Genomic DNA, 15,422 nt, shown 5'->3' with positions numbered 1-15,422 from the left:
TGTTTTTTTTTTTTTTTCAAGCCTTTTATATTTCTGGATAGCTTTTTCCTGGATATTTTATTCTTTGGGGACTCTGATAATGGTATCTATACTTTTTATTACTTTTTGGAGTTCTCGTTATTAGTGTAGAGGAACCCAATTGATTTGTGTATGTTGATCTTATATACCCTTCCACTTTCCCGAATCTTTCTATTCCGGTAACTTTCCTGTGGAATCTCTGGGGTTTTCAGTGTATAGGACTATGTCATCTCCAGGTAGGGATCATTTTACTTCTTCCTTTCCAGTCTGGAAGCACCTCATTTCTCTCCCATGCCTTATTGAGTTGGCTAGGACTTCCAGTACAATATTGAATAAGAGTCGTGATTCTGGGCATCCTTGTTTTGTTCCCATTCTCAAGAGGAGTGCTTACAATCACTCTCCTTTGAGAATAATGTTGACTATTGGTTTTGCCTTTTCAGGTTTAACTTTAATGATGGGACTCCTTCGGCAAATTTTGACACCTTCCCTGCAGCCATCATGACTGTATTTCAGGTATGAGGCCAAATGATTGTCAAAAAAATGTTACATAGGAGATCTTATACCACACGCTACAAGATAGTGATGTCTTTGAGTATTGGAGGAATCCGTAGTTTCTTCTCTGAGTTCCTCATGGAAAACTGGGTACCCTTTCTTGTTAAGTAACCATCACCAAAATCACCTGTAGGATTTCTGAATTTCTGATCTTACCTGTATTGAAATGACTCCACTGTAATTATCTCATTAGTCTTCTACCTTCACTTAATGATGTTGTAAGAAATACTGAGTCTCAGATACTTAGTCAAACCTCATATTGAGTTTTCTGAAAGCTGGAAGTAGCTTTAGACCATGAATATTTAATGTGGTATCTTTCCTAACCCCTAAAACCTAATGTAAGTCACAGGACAAACTCACACTCTATGGTATCTTCAAGATAAAGAAGAACAATCTGAAGCTAGGACAGAACTCAGGTTTACTGAAATGGAGCCCAGGAGGCTCTTTCTAATAATACTGCTGCTTCAGGAGCTATAGCCTGGCTGCTCAGGGGACAATCAAGTAACTGACGGCCAGACCACCTCGTCTGTGTGATTTCCACAGTGCTGGGCAGAGCTGGAGCTGGAAGGGACTATAGTTTGAGGAATGGAATCTTTCTTTTTCTTTTTGATGCTTTCCATCCATTTCCAATGCCTGAACATCTCTTTAAAATAAAAAGTTAAGTTTTAGATATTATGGAAATTACTATCTTTCTCCCTGGCAGGATGGTTAAGCAAAGGAGTAAATGAAAAAGACCCAGGCCTAGAATTCTACCCTTTACATTGGCTCCAATTTCTTAATCAACCCAGGTTTCTTATTTGCCTGTTGTTTGCTTTGTGTAGATCCTGACAGGGGAAGACTGGAATGAGGTGATGTACAACGGTATCCGTTCCCAAGGAGGGGTCAGCTCAGGCATGTGGTCAGCCATCTACTTCATTGTACTGACCTTATTTGGAAACTGTATCCTTTTAAAGATGTTCCTCTTTGTGCTGCCTGCCTGCCTGGACCAGCATTTGAGGTGGGGAGGTGTGGGGCGGTGGAGAGGGGGCGGTGGTGATGTTGGTAGTAGTGCTGGGGTATAGGAGACATACTAAGGAAAATAAGGATCCTGAATTTAAAAGACTTCTGTAATAGTTGGATAAAGAAGACATATGTAAACAAAATAGAGTTTAACTCAAAGCTACAGTGTACACATTTAATAGTATGGGAGGTTTTTGCTTTGGATGACTAGAAATACTATATATTCTGGAGAAATAAGAGAGGACAGAAATCACTGTAGCCTGGAATAATGGATAGATTATAACACAAATTAATGAATTGTATGTTAATATAGACCTGGTATGGCATTGTAGGATAAATCACAGGACCGTAAAATCAGTTTGCGTTACAAGGTCAGTTGTTCAAACCCACCAGCCACTCCTTGGAAACCTTATACAGGGTCGCTAAGAGTCGGAACCAACTTGATGGCACTTAACAACAACCATAGACCAGTGCCTACCACACAAAAAGATTTCAAAAATCATTAATATTATTATTATCACTACTACTAAGTGCAGCTAATATTTATTATACAAGGGGGCTTCAAAAAGTTTGTGGAAAAAATCCATTATCTTTTAATTCTGTTTTTCCAAGAACTTTTTAAAGCCCTCTTGTATCTGTGTTACCTGTGTAATCCCATACTAAGTGCTTTACATGTACTTCTTTTAAAAAATCTAATCTTTGCCCCCATATGACTTAGCAGAAATAACTTGAAAAAAGTCAAACAATTCATAAATTATAAAGGAAGACTAGAAATCAAGTTCATGTGTCTGGTCATAGAACCTAGAATAGGAAGATTTGTGTTTAAATCCTAGCTATTCTGTTTATCAGCTGTGTGATCTTGGGAACATCACTTAATATCACTGAACTTTTGTTTTTTATAAATGAAAGGAAGCTAGAAGTATCATTCTCATTTTTGTTAGTTTTGAGGATCAAGTTAGATAGTCCAACTGGTTTGCCCTATAAAATGCATATTGCTATACTCTCATTAGATATTTTGGGAGTGTAGGACTTGCCTTGAATTGAGATTGGAAGAGTAAGAAGGGTTGTTGTTGTTGTCAGGTGCTATCAAATCAGTACCAACTCACAGTGACCCTATGTACAACAGAACCAAACACTACCCGGTCCTTCACAATTGTTGCTAAGCCTGAGCCCATTGCTTCTACCACTGTGCCAATCCATCTCTTTTTCTCTGACCCTCCACTTTAGCAAGTGTGATGTCTTTCTCCAGGGACTGTCCCTCCTGATGATATGTCTGAAGTATGAATGATGAAGTTTGGCCATCCTGGCTTCCAAAGGAGCACTCTGGATATACTTCTTGCAACACAGAGTTGTTTGTTCTTTTGGTAGTCCATGGCACTTTTACTATTCTCCTCCACCAGCATGACTCAAATGCATCAATTCTTCTACGGTCTTCATTACTTACTGTCCAACTTCTGCATGCATCTGAGGTTAATTCAAAGTATTATAATGAAATGTGCAAAGACTTGGAGTTAGGAAACTCAAAGGGAAGAACACGCTCAGTGTTTCCCAAGCTGAGGGAGCTGAAGAAAAATATTCAAACCTCGACTTGCAGTATTGAAGGATTCTATGGGTCAAATTATTGGATGATGCAGAAACCTTCAAAAGAAGGTGGAAGGAATACTCAGAGTCACTGTACCAAAAAGAAGAAGTCAGTGTTCTACCATTTCAAGAGGTAGCATGTGATCAAGAGCCAATGATCCTGAAGGAAGAAGCCCAAGAGTAAGAAGGGAGAGCCATACAATGCAGCTATGGTTTTGTAGTTACCATAGTCTCGAAGAGATGAGGTGCTCCTTTCTTTAAATTGTCTGCTGTGAGTGTTGCTCAATGGACTATAAAACCACACATAAGAAACTCAGAAAAAGAAAACCATGCAATGAGCCAGTGGTACCTTGAGTTTTCCGTTATTCTGAGAGTCAGACTTAGACTTTTATGCTCTATGTTCCACTATACATGGGCTTCAAAGGCAGTTGGAAAATTGGGACTTAAGAAATTACAGCATGGAATTGAAGTGGGTTATTTACATAATGATCCTTGTCTGTCTGTGACATTTTATTAAATGCCAGAACCCTAACAAGAAGAGTAAGAGAAGTAAGTTAGCATCTGTCTTAGATAGCTAGGACTGCAATAACAGAAATACCACAAATGGATGACTTTAACAAACAAATTTATTCTCCCTGAGTTTGGGAGGCTAAAAGTCCAAATTCAGAATGGCTTTTTCTTTGTGGACTCTGGAAAAAGGTCTTTGTCTCCTTTCAACATCTGTAGGCCCGGCATTCCTTGGAGCTCTTCATGTGTCTTGGCATCAGTCTTCCCCTGAATCTAGAAACTTCATAGTACAAGGACCCCAGGTCCAAAGGATGCACTCCACTCCTGACTCTTCTTTCTTGGTGATACTAGGTCCCTCTTTCTCTGCTCACTTCTCTCTCCTATTATATCTCAAACAAGATTGACTCAAGATAAAACCTAATCCTGTAGTTTTCATCTGGAACATCATAGAAGTGAGGATGCACAGCACATACGATAATCACATCAGATCAGAGCTGATCACATCAGATCACATCATGGGGTTGATTACATCTTACTAGATCTCATCATGGAGGTGATAACTATATCTTAACTGCTAAACCACTGCAAATTCTGGCCAAGTCAAGTTAAGACAAAACCTTAACTATCACAGCATCCCATTATATGAAACCTGATTTCATTTTATCTTTCAGGACAGAAGAGCATGATGACCATTGGTCCTATGTTGTTGTTGTGTGCTATCAAGTTAATTCCAGCTCATCGTAATCTGGAGAACAGAGTAGAACTTTCCATAGAGTTCCCTAGGCTGTAGTCTTTATGAGAGCAAATAGACAGGCCTTTTCTCCCATTGTTCCCCTTGTGGGTTTGAACCACCACACTTCCAGTTAGCAATTAAATGCTTACCCCTTGTGCCACCCGGACTCCTTCCTACTGGTCTAAGTATCTTATTTTCTTTCACCTTTAGGTATAGAACAGCAAGATGCCCATTGATCTAGGTGGGCTTCAATTCCAACTTCCCAGAAAGGAAAGCTAGAATCCTTTGCGCTCCCAATGTGTCTCCTTGTTCTATGATTATCTTGTTATTGCTATGAATAGCAGCCTTGCTTGTCTGAAGATAAGCCTCCTCATCCTATTTTGATTCTCTAAACAAATAAATTATCTAGGGAAGGAGAAAAGACTTTTTTTTTTTTTTTTTTTCTCCCTCAAATACAACAGTATAACATTTCCCTTTCTCTTCCCTACATATGTGACTCTTTGGGGTAGCATCTGTCCCTTCTAGTTTCCCAGGCAGGAAAGACAGGGTGGTGTCTCAACCTTACTGAAACTTTTTACATCTTTAATTTGCCCATCCTTAACTCATCACCGCCAGATACGCTGCTGAATGTATTCTTGGCCATTGCTGTGGATAATCTGGCCAACGCCCAAGAGCTAACCAAGGTAAGCATTGTTCTCTGGGAATCTGGTGGTTGACTTGATGGACTCTAACAACAACAACACACAGCCCCTTGATCTCCATCAGTATTGCTTTCCTTGTGTGTCAAAATGGGAATGATATTTAACTCTGATGTTTAATCGGATACCTGAATGTGTATAAGAACGCAGTCATGTTATCTTTTGAGGAAAGAGTATTCCCCACAAGCTCAGGCCTCCATTCTTCACAGGATTATTGTGATGATCAAGTTATAGTGTAGTGTATATAAAACCATAGCATGTTACGAAGATATCTTATTAGTAGCTCTAATCATTGTTCCTGAACTGGCTTTCCTTGGGATCATCACTTAGAGGTGATATTTACAAGTAGAATTGCGGGTGAGGTAGGGTCTTTGCCTGAGCACTCAGGATGGAGCCACTGAACTGGGTGGGAAAGAGGACATGATGTGTGTCCATCCTCAGCACCTTACTCAAGGGGACTCTGGGAAGGACCCTTCTCAATCACTGCCCAACATCTGGAAACTCTTAACTCCTGCCTCTGGTTTCCACAACTGTAGTTGGCTCCACTGAGGACTGTGACAGACTTTCACCAGCTCTCCTGAGCAGCCTGTGGGGCAGGGCAGAGATGGCATTGCTGACTCTGCCAGGGTTGTGGATCCCTGTTTGCCACCTCTTCTGTCTCTGTATATCATCCCACCTATCCATCTGAGGTCTCCGAGCCAACCCAGACTTACACTGCCTTGTTTAATGCTCTCCTCACTTCACCTATTCTTTCCTTGCTTCACCTAGTGTTCAGAACTCCTTCTGGGGACCCTCTCTCATGGGGATCCCAGACAAAACCATCTCTGCTTTGTATCTAGGATGAGCAGGAGGAAGAAGAGGCCTTCAACCAGAAGCATGCACTGCAGAAGGCCAAGGAGGTCAGCCCGATGTCTGCACCCAACATGCCTTCTATTGAGTGAGTCCACTGCCCCCACTTCACTCACCCTGGACTCCTGTGGTAACAATTCATCAACTCACACAATGATGGCTGATAGGAGCATACCTGTTCTGTGCCAGAAACTCTTCCTGGAAATGTAACAATAAGTAAGACAGAGTTTTTGTTCACATGGAACTTTAATTTCAATGAGAAAGATACCTCAAACACACAAGTAATTACAGATCATCATAAGTGCTATAAAAATTATAAAGGAAAATAAAACTGAGTAATAAGGCAGAGAAGAGCAAGAGTTGGGGGAAGTATCTTAGTTAGGACAATCATGGGAAGATTCTCCAAGGAGGTGTAATATTCATTCAGGACCTGGATGTGTAGAAGGTGGTGGCAATGTGATATTTTAAGAACAACATTTCCCCTACAAACTCAGCAAACCCCAGTGTGGCTGGTGTATAGTGAATGAGGGAGAAGTGAAGGAGACAAGAACAAGGGAGAGGCATGAGCCAGCTCATGGAGGTCTATAAGGCCCTAGGATAGGTATTTGTAGCTTTTGGTCTAATTGTGGCCATGAAAGGTTTTAAATTGGAATGATGATACACACTTTGAAAAGATCTCTCTGTTCTGTGGAGAGTAGACTGCAGGGGTCAAGGTGAAGGCAGAAAGGCAGAGACTTTGTGCTTAGTATAAAGTAAATGAGAGGAGATGGTGGTTTCGACCAGGTGGTGGCAATGGAGGAGATAAGACGTGCTCCCATTTAGGATGTTTTGCAAGCGGAGACAATAGGATGAGCTAACGGGTTAAATGTGACAAAAGTTTGGTTTAAAGAAAATAGAAGAAACTAAAGCAGATCCTGGAGTTTAAGCCACAGGGTTGTTGTTGTTAGTGCTGTAGAGTCAGTTCCAACCCATAGCGGGCCTGTTAGGGTTTCTGAGGAGTGACTGGCGAGCTTGAACCACCAACCGTACAATTCAAACTGACTTTGCAGTCCAGCACATTAACCCCCAGCACCACATCAGGACTCTGGGTTGTTGTTGTTAAGTGCCATCGAGTCGGTTCCAACCCATAGCGACCCTGAATAGGGAGGACTCTGGGCAGATCGTGGTAAAATTTACTGATATCTTGGAGAATTTGGGGAATCAAAAGTTCCTTCTGACCACATTACTTTGAGATGTGTCTAATGATACTCAAGTAGAGAAGTTAAATGGCTCATTGGTTACATGAGTCAGAAACCTAAGTAGAGATATCAGGGCCAGAAATAAAGATCTGAGAAGGAGTGGCATTTGCATTTAGCTGGTATTTAAGCCATCAGCTTGCCAGATGACCAAGGAGGATGTCAGTTGAGATGAACTGAGCCCAGAGGCCTACTGGTATTCCAATCATTGTTTAAAGGTCTAGCAGAGGTGAAAGCAGCAAAAGAAACGGAAGGGGAGCAACCAGGAGGTAGGAGAAAGAAGAGGAAAGTATGGTGTCCTGGAAACCTCTAACAGAAAACTTTTCAGAAAGGAGCAATTGGACAGTGATATAAAATACTGTTAGAAAATCACGTGTGATGTGAGCAGACAAATGGCCATCGGCTTTGCAGGGTCAAAGTTATTAGTGGCCTCTACAAAGGCAAGTTAAGCAGTCTAGTGGCAACAAAAACCAGTTGAAGTGGTCTAGGATAGAGTGGGAGATGAGAAAGTAGAGTAACAAGTACAATCTCATATAAGGATCCAGCCTGGACCTTTAGTTGATAGTAGAACTGGGGTATTCACCTTGGGCTCTCGGTCCGGCTAACCTGTACATACGGAAAGAGGAAGGTGTTGGAGGAGAGGCTAACAGATGGTTATAAAACCATAAAATCCCTGTTGTTGCTTCTGGACCTGATAAAGACTTGTGAGTAGTGCTGGAGTATCTTTGCCGAATGTCTGAAACACCTGGGAGTTTGGACCTCTCTCCTGGCACCAGACCTTGCCACCCACTGCCTGGCATCAGTAAGGAGGAAGCCCTTGGTTGGAAAGAGCTTCTGTGAGGAGATTCCTGAATGATCTTTGTTCTCTATGAGGACAGTCAAGAGTTCTATGTGGGACCTCTTCTACGTGTTCTCTGGCAGGAACTTCCCTTCATAGTCATCTACCTGCTCTCACCTTGAACTGGGAAGGCCTCGCTCTGGGGCCCCACTCTGTGAGTGAGACAACCAGCAGGCAAAACATTTCCTTCCTCTCTGGAATATTCTCTTGGGCCTTAAATAGTTTCTACCTTTCCCGAACTCATGAGGAAACACACACATGTACACACACATATCCAAAAATGCTGATAGGTAGAAATGGCTGTCACTTAGGAGTTGTTGTTGTTGTTATGTGCCGTGGAGTCAGTTCCGACTCATAGCGACCCTGTATAGGGTCTATGAGGCTCCTCTTTCTCCCACGGAACAGCTGGTAGTTTCGAACTGCTGACCTTGAGGTTCACAGCCCGATTCGTAACCACTATGCTACCAGAGCTCCTGTCACTTAGGAGTAGGTGGTTCCATTTGCTGAAAAGAGGAAGCTGGGTAAGGAGTGGACTTGGAGATATGTGAATGGGAAAATGTGTGGCTCAGAGTAGAAACTTGGTACTTATGGAGAGAAGAATGAATGGAATACCAATAGGCACAGGGCTGTCGGGATCCAGCAGTGTGTGTGTCAGGGTTCAGCACAGTAGAAGAGAGTGCTGCAGAAATCTGAAGCAGAGATCCATGTGCTTCGAGGATGGAGGCTGCTGGGCTGTGAACTCCCTCAGGGTGTGTGCGTGCTGCTTGCGTGTGCAGATAAGGCTGCTCTTTTCTGGACTCTGGTGTAACTAAGTGTAAGTGTGGAAGTCTGCGGAAAAATGCAGAAAGAACATTATTACACGCTTATAACCCATAAGTCTTGACTACTAGTCATAGTTATGCCACTAATATGCTCTGTGACCTTGGAGAGAGAACCACTAAGGATCTCTTAGCCTCTGTCTCTCCAGCTTTGAAATGGGAAGAAAAGCACTTCCCCTTTCCATTCCACACAGTTATTGTGGAGTGTGTTCACAAGGCCACGTTTGCTTGAGTTGGATATATATGGATATGTCTCTGGTTTTAGGTATGAAGGTATGTTAATGATGCTGGTAAGGGTGTGCGTTTGAATCTCTGTATATGTAAGTGAAGAGGTGTGGGGAAATTGAAATTGTGTGTCTGATTTGTGAGGGAATTAAAGGTTGTGTCTGTCTTTTGCCTGCCCAGTGCTCTCTCTGTGTGTATATGTGTGAGAGAGATAGAGAGAGAATGAAAACTCTTCTATGAAATTACCCTACTGTTTGCATATGATGTGCCCATGTAAATAACCTGCAAAAACATAATATGTACAGTGTGCATAGAAAACTAATGCACAAGGGGTTTGCACACACTGGTATCTCCTCAGTAAAGTCTACATTGGTGGGTGATTGTGCACAACTACACACCAGGGCATTGTCCCTGTTCCCGACCAGCTCTCCTTCCTGAGCCCCACCATATATGAGCCACTTCTGCTAATATGAGGCTTAGCATGAGAGCAGTGTTATTTTGCCTAGCATGTTCTTCAGTGACAAATGCCAATTTTATCTAGGAAGGAGCGACAAATGCCAACCTCCCAGGCCCAGGCAGGGCCATTGGGCCAGGTTGGGTCCCTCAGTCCAGGAACTAGGGCCGGCTCACTCTGAGAGTTTCAAATCTTTTGCCCTCCTCCTGAGCACTGACCCTGCACTTAGAGACTCATTTTTCCAAGCATCCTGTTAGCCTTCAAAGATGCTCCCCACTGTCTCTCTAACCTTCCATAGACTTCATGTCTGAAAGGACGCAGAGTATGCCTGTGGAAGAATTTTTCTCTCTGTGCAAAGCTAATAAGGTTAATACTCTTAACACTCTGCCTTAGCAAACCTTTAAGGCCTTTGGCCTGGGCCACTGCATTTCCCAAGTTCAGGAGGCACCATCCAGTGCACGGGATACAGGAATAGTGGCCCATGCCCAGGCAGCCCTGCTCTTGACCATGGGCCGCCTTTCTTCCATTGTGGCCTTGATCATGGGCACACAGAGCATGTATTCACCTGCAGACTTTATGAGATTGCAACTGGGTCTGCTATGGGAGTTAGGAGTTGGGGAGTCACATCCATGTGAGTGTACTATGTTCACCTAGAAGTGATTGGTGAGGGGGACATGCATCAAAGTTTGCAGGATTTCCAAAACAGACCTCTGCTGGACATTTAGGTGACCACGTGAGTGCCAGTGGCTTGGTTTTGGAGCCATGGATTATGAGACAGTGTTTCCTTCGTAGCTCTGAAGTGTGCTCTAAGAACCAGATCCATGCATTTACACTGTACCAGGGATTGAAACTCACCCTCTTGGAGAATTGAAGGATGGGAGTCTGTGGAGGGCAAGCAGGCCTGTGGAAAATGTGTGGACGTACAGAGGGCTGGGTGTCTCTCTCTGGAAATCTGCTGGTGGCTGTGGGACTTGAGGTGCCTAGAGGCAGGGGAACTGAACCTGTTCGTTTTTCTTTCCCAGAAGAGACAGAAGGAGAAGACACCACATGTCGATGTGGGAGCCACGCAGCAGCCACCTGTATGTGTGTACCGGTTTGCGTGTTTGTGAGTGGTTCCGTGTGGGCACGGGGACCATGTGTGTTTGTCCTTGCCATGGACAAAGTGGCACTGGGTGTGCATATCAGTGTGTGCCTTGGTGTGATGTGTGTGTGTGTGTGTGTGTGTGTCTGTGCACATGATTTGTGGATATGCCCCTCTGCACCTTTCCACGTGTGCTTACATCACTGTGTGTCCAAAGAACATGGACCTGTGTGTTGTGTGCTCTGCTGTTTGGCCTCTGCGGGGCACATGCTAGCGCTGGTCATTAGCATTGGTGGATGTACCTTTTATGAAGGCAGCTGTGAACAGCTATGTGTGTGCTTTGGTGAAGGTGTGTGTGGGTGCACGTGAGATGGATTTTAGGTGTGTGCCCACAGGTATATGTGAGTGAAGAAGCAGTGCCTGTCCCATCCCATGTGAGCTAACACCTGTGTGCCTTTCTGTACGTGTCAAGTTCATATGTTCCTGCTGCCACTTGAATGCTCACCATCAGTTTTAGTATGAGCTGATGGTTTCTGCACATACTTTTACAGTCCTCTGGCTTTTATTAGCTTTAGTGCAAGAGACCCACAGCACTCTCTTGATGCCAAAGGTGATGCCATGACTTCTTGTGACATGGGTCTACTTGCCACTGTCCTTACTCTTTGATGGTACCCAGCCATCAACCTTCTCAGCCCTCACTCTCCCAGGCTGTAATCTGAAAGGGAAAAGAGAGGCAGAGGAGAGGAGGAAAGAAAGATCTGGGACCAGGCCTTAGGGGTCATTGGTGGGCACAGAGTGGGCAAAGGTTGATGTGCTAGAAGCAGTGGAGAACTGGGGAATGAAGACCTGATAAAGCCTTATACTGCCAGCCCTAGCAGCAGGCTAGAAGTTGTCCTGACCCTAAAGGACAGTTACGTTACTACAGAGCAGGGATTCCAGGGGAAAGCCCAGGACTGAGAGGCACTGGCCTAACTACTCACTAGTCTGTGCCTCCTATCTGCAGGGCCTAAACAGGACTCTCCTGTTTGCCCTCCCCACGTGTTTACCCATGGCCACTAAAGACTGCCCTGAGCCCCTCTGCTCCCTTCCAACGGTAGGATTCTGACCCTCTCCTCGCCTTTCCCTTTTGTCAGGAGGGAGCGGAGGCGCCGACACCATATGTCAGTATGGGAGCAGCGTACCAGCCAGCTGCGGAGGCACATGCAGATGTCCAGCCAGGAGGCCCTCAACAAAGAGGAAGCTCCACCAATGAACCCCCTTAACCCCCTCAACCCTCTTAGCCCCCTCAACCCACTCAACGCCCACCCCAGTCTCTACCGGAGATCCAGACCCATTGAGGGCTTGGGCTTGGGTCTGGAGAAGTGTGAGGAGGAGCGCATTAGCCGTGGGGGGTCCCTCAAGGGAGATGGAACTGCCCTGGACAACCAGAGGAGCCCCTTGTCACTGGGAAAACGGGAGCCACCATGGCTGGCCAGGCCCTGTCATGGAAACTGTGACTCCACCCAGCAGGAGACTGGGGGAGGAGAGACGGTGGTGACTTTTGAGGACCGGGCTAGGCACAGGCAGAGCCAGCGGCGCAGCCGGCACCGCCGCGTCAGGACAGAAGGAAAGGAGCTCTCCTCAGCCTCCCGGAGTAGGTCTGCTAGCCAGGAGAGGAGCCTGGACGAAGGTGTGCCTACAGATGGTGAAAAAGACCGAGAGCCCAGGGGCAGCCATGGGGGCAAGGAACCAACAATCCAAGAAGAAGAGAGAGCCCAGGATTTAAGGAGGTAAACTACTCACAGGAGTGCCACGGAGGGAAGAACATAGCATAGGCTGGGGTTCAGAATGATTCCGTCTACGCCTTTCTGAGGCTCACTGTCCCTTTCTGTAACGTGAATAGGATGCTAGCATGCACTCTATAATGTGTGTATAAATATAATAGGCAGTGGGTGGCTGAAGGCTGGGTAGACAGTAAAGCCCGAGACTGGTGAAGCCAGTGAATGCTACATGTTCTCCAGCAGGGCTTCTCTGACACCTTCACCTTTTGATTGTGGTTGCTATCAAGTCCATTCCAACTCACGATGACCCCATGTGTGCCAAGTAGAACTGCACCTCATAGGGTTTTCCAGGCTATGCTCTTCCAAAACCAGATTGCCAAGCCAGTCTTCCGAGGTGCCTCTACCTGGGTCCAAACCACCAGCCTTTTAGCTAGTAGTACTTAACCGTTTGTGCCTCCCAGGTACATCAGCCATTTTGGAACAGCTTCTTAAGGTCTGAGCACTAGCTCTCTTGTCTTTTCTCTTTGCAGGACCAACAGCCTAATGGTGCCCAGGGGCTCTGGTCTGGCAGGAGTCATAGATGAGGCAGAAGCACCTCTGGTCCCACCTGATGCAGAGCTGGAAGTTAGGAAGGAGGAGACGCTGGCAGAGCAGGAGCCAGAGGGCAGCAGTGAGCATGCCCTATTGGGGGACGTGAAGCTGGACGTGGGCCGCGTCATCAGTCAGAGCGAACCAGACCTCTCCTGCATCACACCCAACACAGACAAGGCAACAGAGAGCACCAGCGTCACCGTGGCCATCCCTGACGTGGGCCCCCTGGTGGATTCTACCGTGGTGCACAGTGAGAATATAGCCCCTGCCCCACACCCATACTGCCCGTCTCACCCTGGGCTGGGAACCAGGGTATGGCAGGGATTCCAGTAGAGCCACCCGGAAGTCCTACCAACAGGTCTCAATCATTCATCAACAAATAGCAAAGAGCAATCGTTTTCTCCGTGTTTGTAGGGGGAAATTTTTAGTTGTAATTTTCTCAGTCTTAAGCTTTACCCTTAAACCTTTGGTCTCTATGACCACATCAGAATCTTCAGAGAGATCACCTTTGGTTTGTACCCACTATAGAGTCAGCTGTTTGGATTCCATCGTTGGAGTGTTTGATGGTATTCTTCAGAACCCCTGAGTTATTCTGAGCAGGTTCAGGAAAGTATGCAGTTGCAAGAGCCTGGAGTGATGACTACAGAGAGTTCTGGGCTGATCTCTGCTTCATGAGTAGGAGTCTCTAGAGGCCTCGGCTTGTCATGTATAAAGTGAAAGCATTGAGCTGGATGATCTCTAAGGTCTCTCCTGTACTATCAGTTTGTGATTCCATTACTCTTATCGCTTTTTCCTCCTAGGAGCATTTAGTCATACCTTCTCTTGGTCACAGCTCCCTCAGCAACACATGTTAATCTATGAGAGCTTAAAGGGAAGCACAAAAGAGAAGAACTTAATCTACCACCTCATTCCTGCATTAAGCTCACACTGAGCAGACCAACCCTGCTCTCACCCCACACCCCATCCCTGCTCTCACCTCACATCCCATCCCTGCTCTCACCTCACACCCCATTCCTGCTCTGGCCCCACACCCCATCCCTGCTCTCACCCCACACACCAACCCTGCTCTAAGCATGCCCGCTACCCTGTGGTCACTGATTTGTGTCCACAGGGTTCATCCTTTGACCTTTTCTCCTTGTTGTATTTTTCCATATTTTTCTCTATTCACAGGACAGTTTTTGTCCTTCTCACTCTTCATTTTTCTTTCTCCCACTGCTCCATCTGCATTCCTTCACTTTCTCCAGACTCAGAATGTCAGTACTATTTTAATAACCTCTTCCTCAGGTTGACCTGGCATGTGTCAGGATTTCCAACCTAGAACCTCTTTAGTTCTATGCTTGATTTTATATTCTGTTGAATAAAAAGGATTTGTTTTTGTCTCTCTTGTTTTTAAACTTGATTGTGATTTCAGTGAATCTTTGCAGAGCACATTGGTTTTCCATTCAGAAACTCATGCATATTTTGTTTCATGATCTTGATTGCAGTTTCCACAATGTAGTAGCTTCTTCCCACTTCCTTCCTGTGTTTACTGCATCCATGTGCCCTTCTTTTCTGTCACTGCCTGCCTTTGGAGTTTTATCCCTAGGCACATTCTGCTTTTTAAAAATCTACCATGGCTTAGAATCCTGGTGTGGCGCTGTGGGATAAAGCATTGGACCACAAGGTCGGTTTGATCCACAAGATTTGTGCTTCAAACTCATCAGCCACTCCTTGGAAACCTTATACAGGGTAGCTATGATTCAGAACCAACTCCACAACACTTAACAACAACAACATGGTTGATTGTTCTAAGGAGCGTGTATCACCATAGTGTTATTCTTCGCCTTTTAAGCCTGTCTATTGTTTGGTTAAAAGTTGAGCCTTGGAGGTGAGTTCAGGTCCAGGCTTGAAGGGTGACTTAATACCACAGTCTTGGGGATTCCATCAATCTTTATCCAACCTGTAAACCTGCTCTGTTTTATGATGTTGAGTTGTGGGTCCACATTCTTTTCTTCCGCCCTCCAGGACCCTCTAATGTGATCCTTTACAGAGTGGTCCACAATGGTAGCCGGGCACCATCTGGCCTCAAGGTTGTAGAAGTGGAAGTTAGCCTGTTTTATTAGTCCTTTGGACTGTGTCCATGCTTCTTTTGAGTTTCTCCACTCTTCTTTGTTCCAAACAGGGAGAAGCCAATCGATAGTTGCACCTTAGGTTGACTCTATTTTATAATAAACAAGTTTAAGAAAGCTCAGTCCTTCTTCTTTTCTCATTCTGGGGCTAGCTGAAGGCTCCTGTCATAAGTAAGAGTGTGTCATGAGTCAGGATTGCCATGAGTCAGAACTGACTCAATGGCATTTAAAAAAAAAAAAATGTCTTTGTTATGGAAACAGTAGCATTCCTAGATGTCCACGAGGCCCCTGACTCCTTCATCCTGCCCATTCCTAGAATGTAGTACATGGATCCTTGTTGTTGTTTCGTGCTGTCGGTTCTAACACATAGCGACC

At 45.0% G+C, this 15,422-nt stretch overlaps 1 protein-coding gene across 4 annotated transcripts in view; it reads left to right on the top strand.

Moving 5' to 3' along the window:
• Positions 1–15,422, top strand: part of CACNA1E (calcium channel, voltage-dependent, R type, alpha 1E subunit) — a 456,151-nt gene that overhangs the window by 340,313 nt on the left and 100,416 nt on the right. For 2 of the 4 annotated variants that reach the window (XM_006872551.1, XM_006872553.1), the window contains exons 15-21: positions 459–531; positions 1,392–1,509; positions 5,006–5,073; positions 5,928–6,025; positions 10,530–10,586; positions 11,722–12,357; positions 12,879–13,189. In XM_006872551.1, coding sequence (XP_006872613.1) covers positions 459–531; positions 1,392–1,509; positions 5,006–5,073; positions 5,928–6,025; positions 10,530–10,586; positions 11,722–12,357; positions 12,879–13,189 — 1,361 coding nt within the window. The remainder of the gene's footprint in view (positions 1–458; positions 532–1,391; positions 1,510–5,005; positions 5,074–5,927; positions 6,026–10,529; positions 10,587–11,721; positions 12,358–12,878; positions 13,190–15,422) is intronic. The other 2 variants (XM_006872554.1, XM_006872552.1) reach the window with 1 other exon arrangement.

This window comes from Chrysochloris asiatica, unplaced genomic scaffold (genome assembly GCF_000296735.1).
Source record: "Chrysochloris asiatica unplaced genomic scaffold, ChrAsi1.0 scaffold00203, whole genome shotgun sequence".
Taxonomy (NCBI): domain Eukaryota; kingdom Metazoa; phylum Chordata; class Mammalia; order Afrosoricida; family Chrysochloridae; genus Chrysochloris; species Chrysochloris asiatica.
Note: the sequence above shows the minus strand (reverse complement) of the source record. Positions and strands in the feature narration are given on the sequence as shown.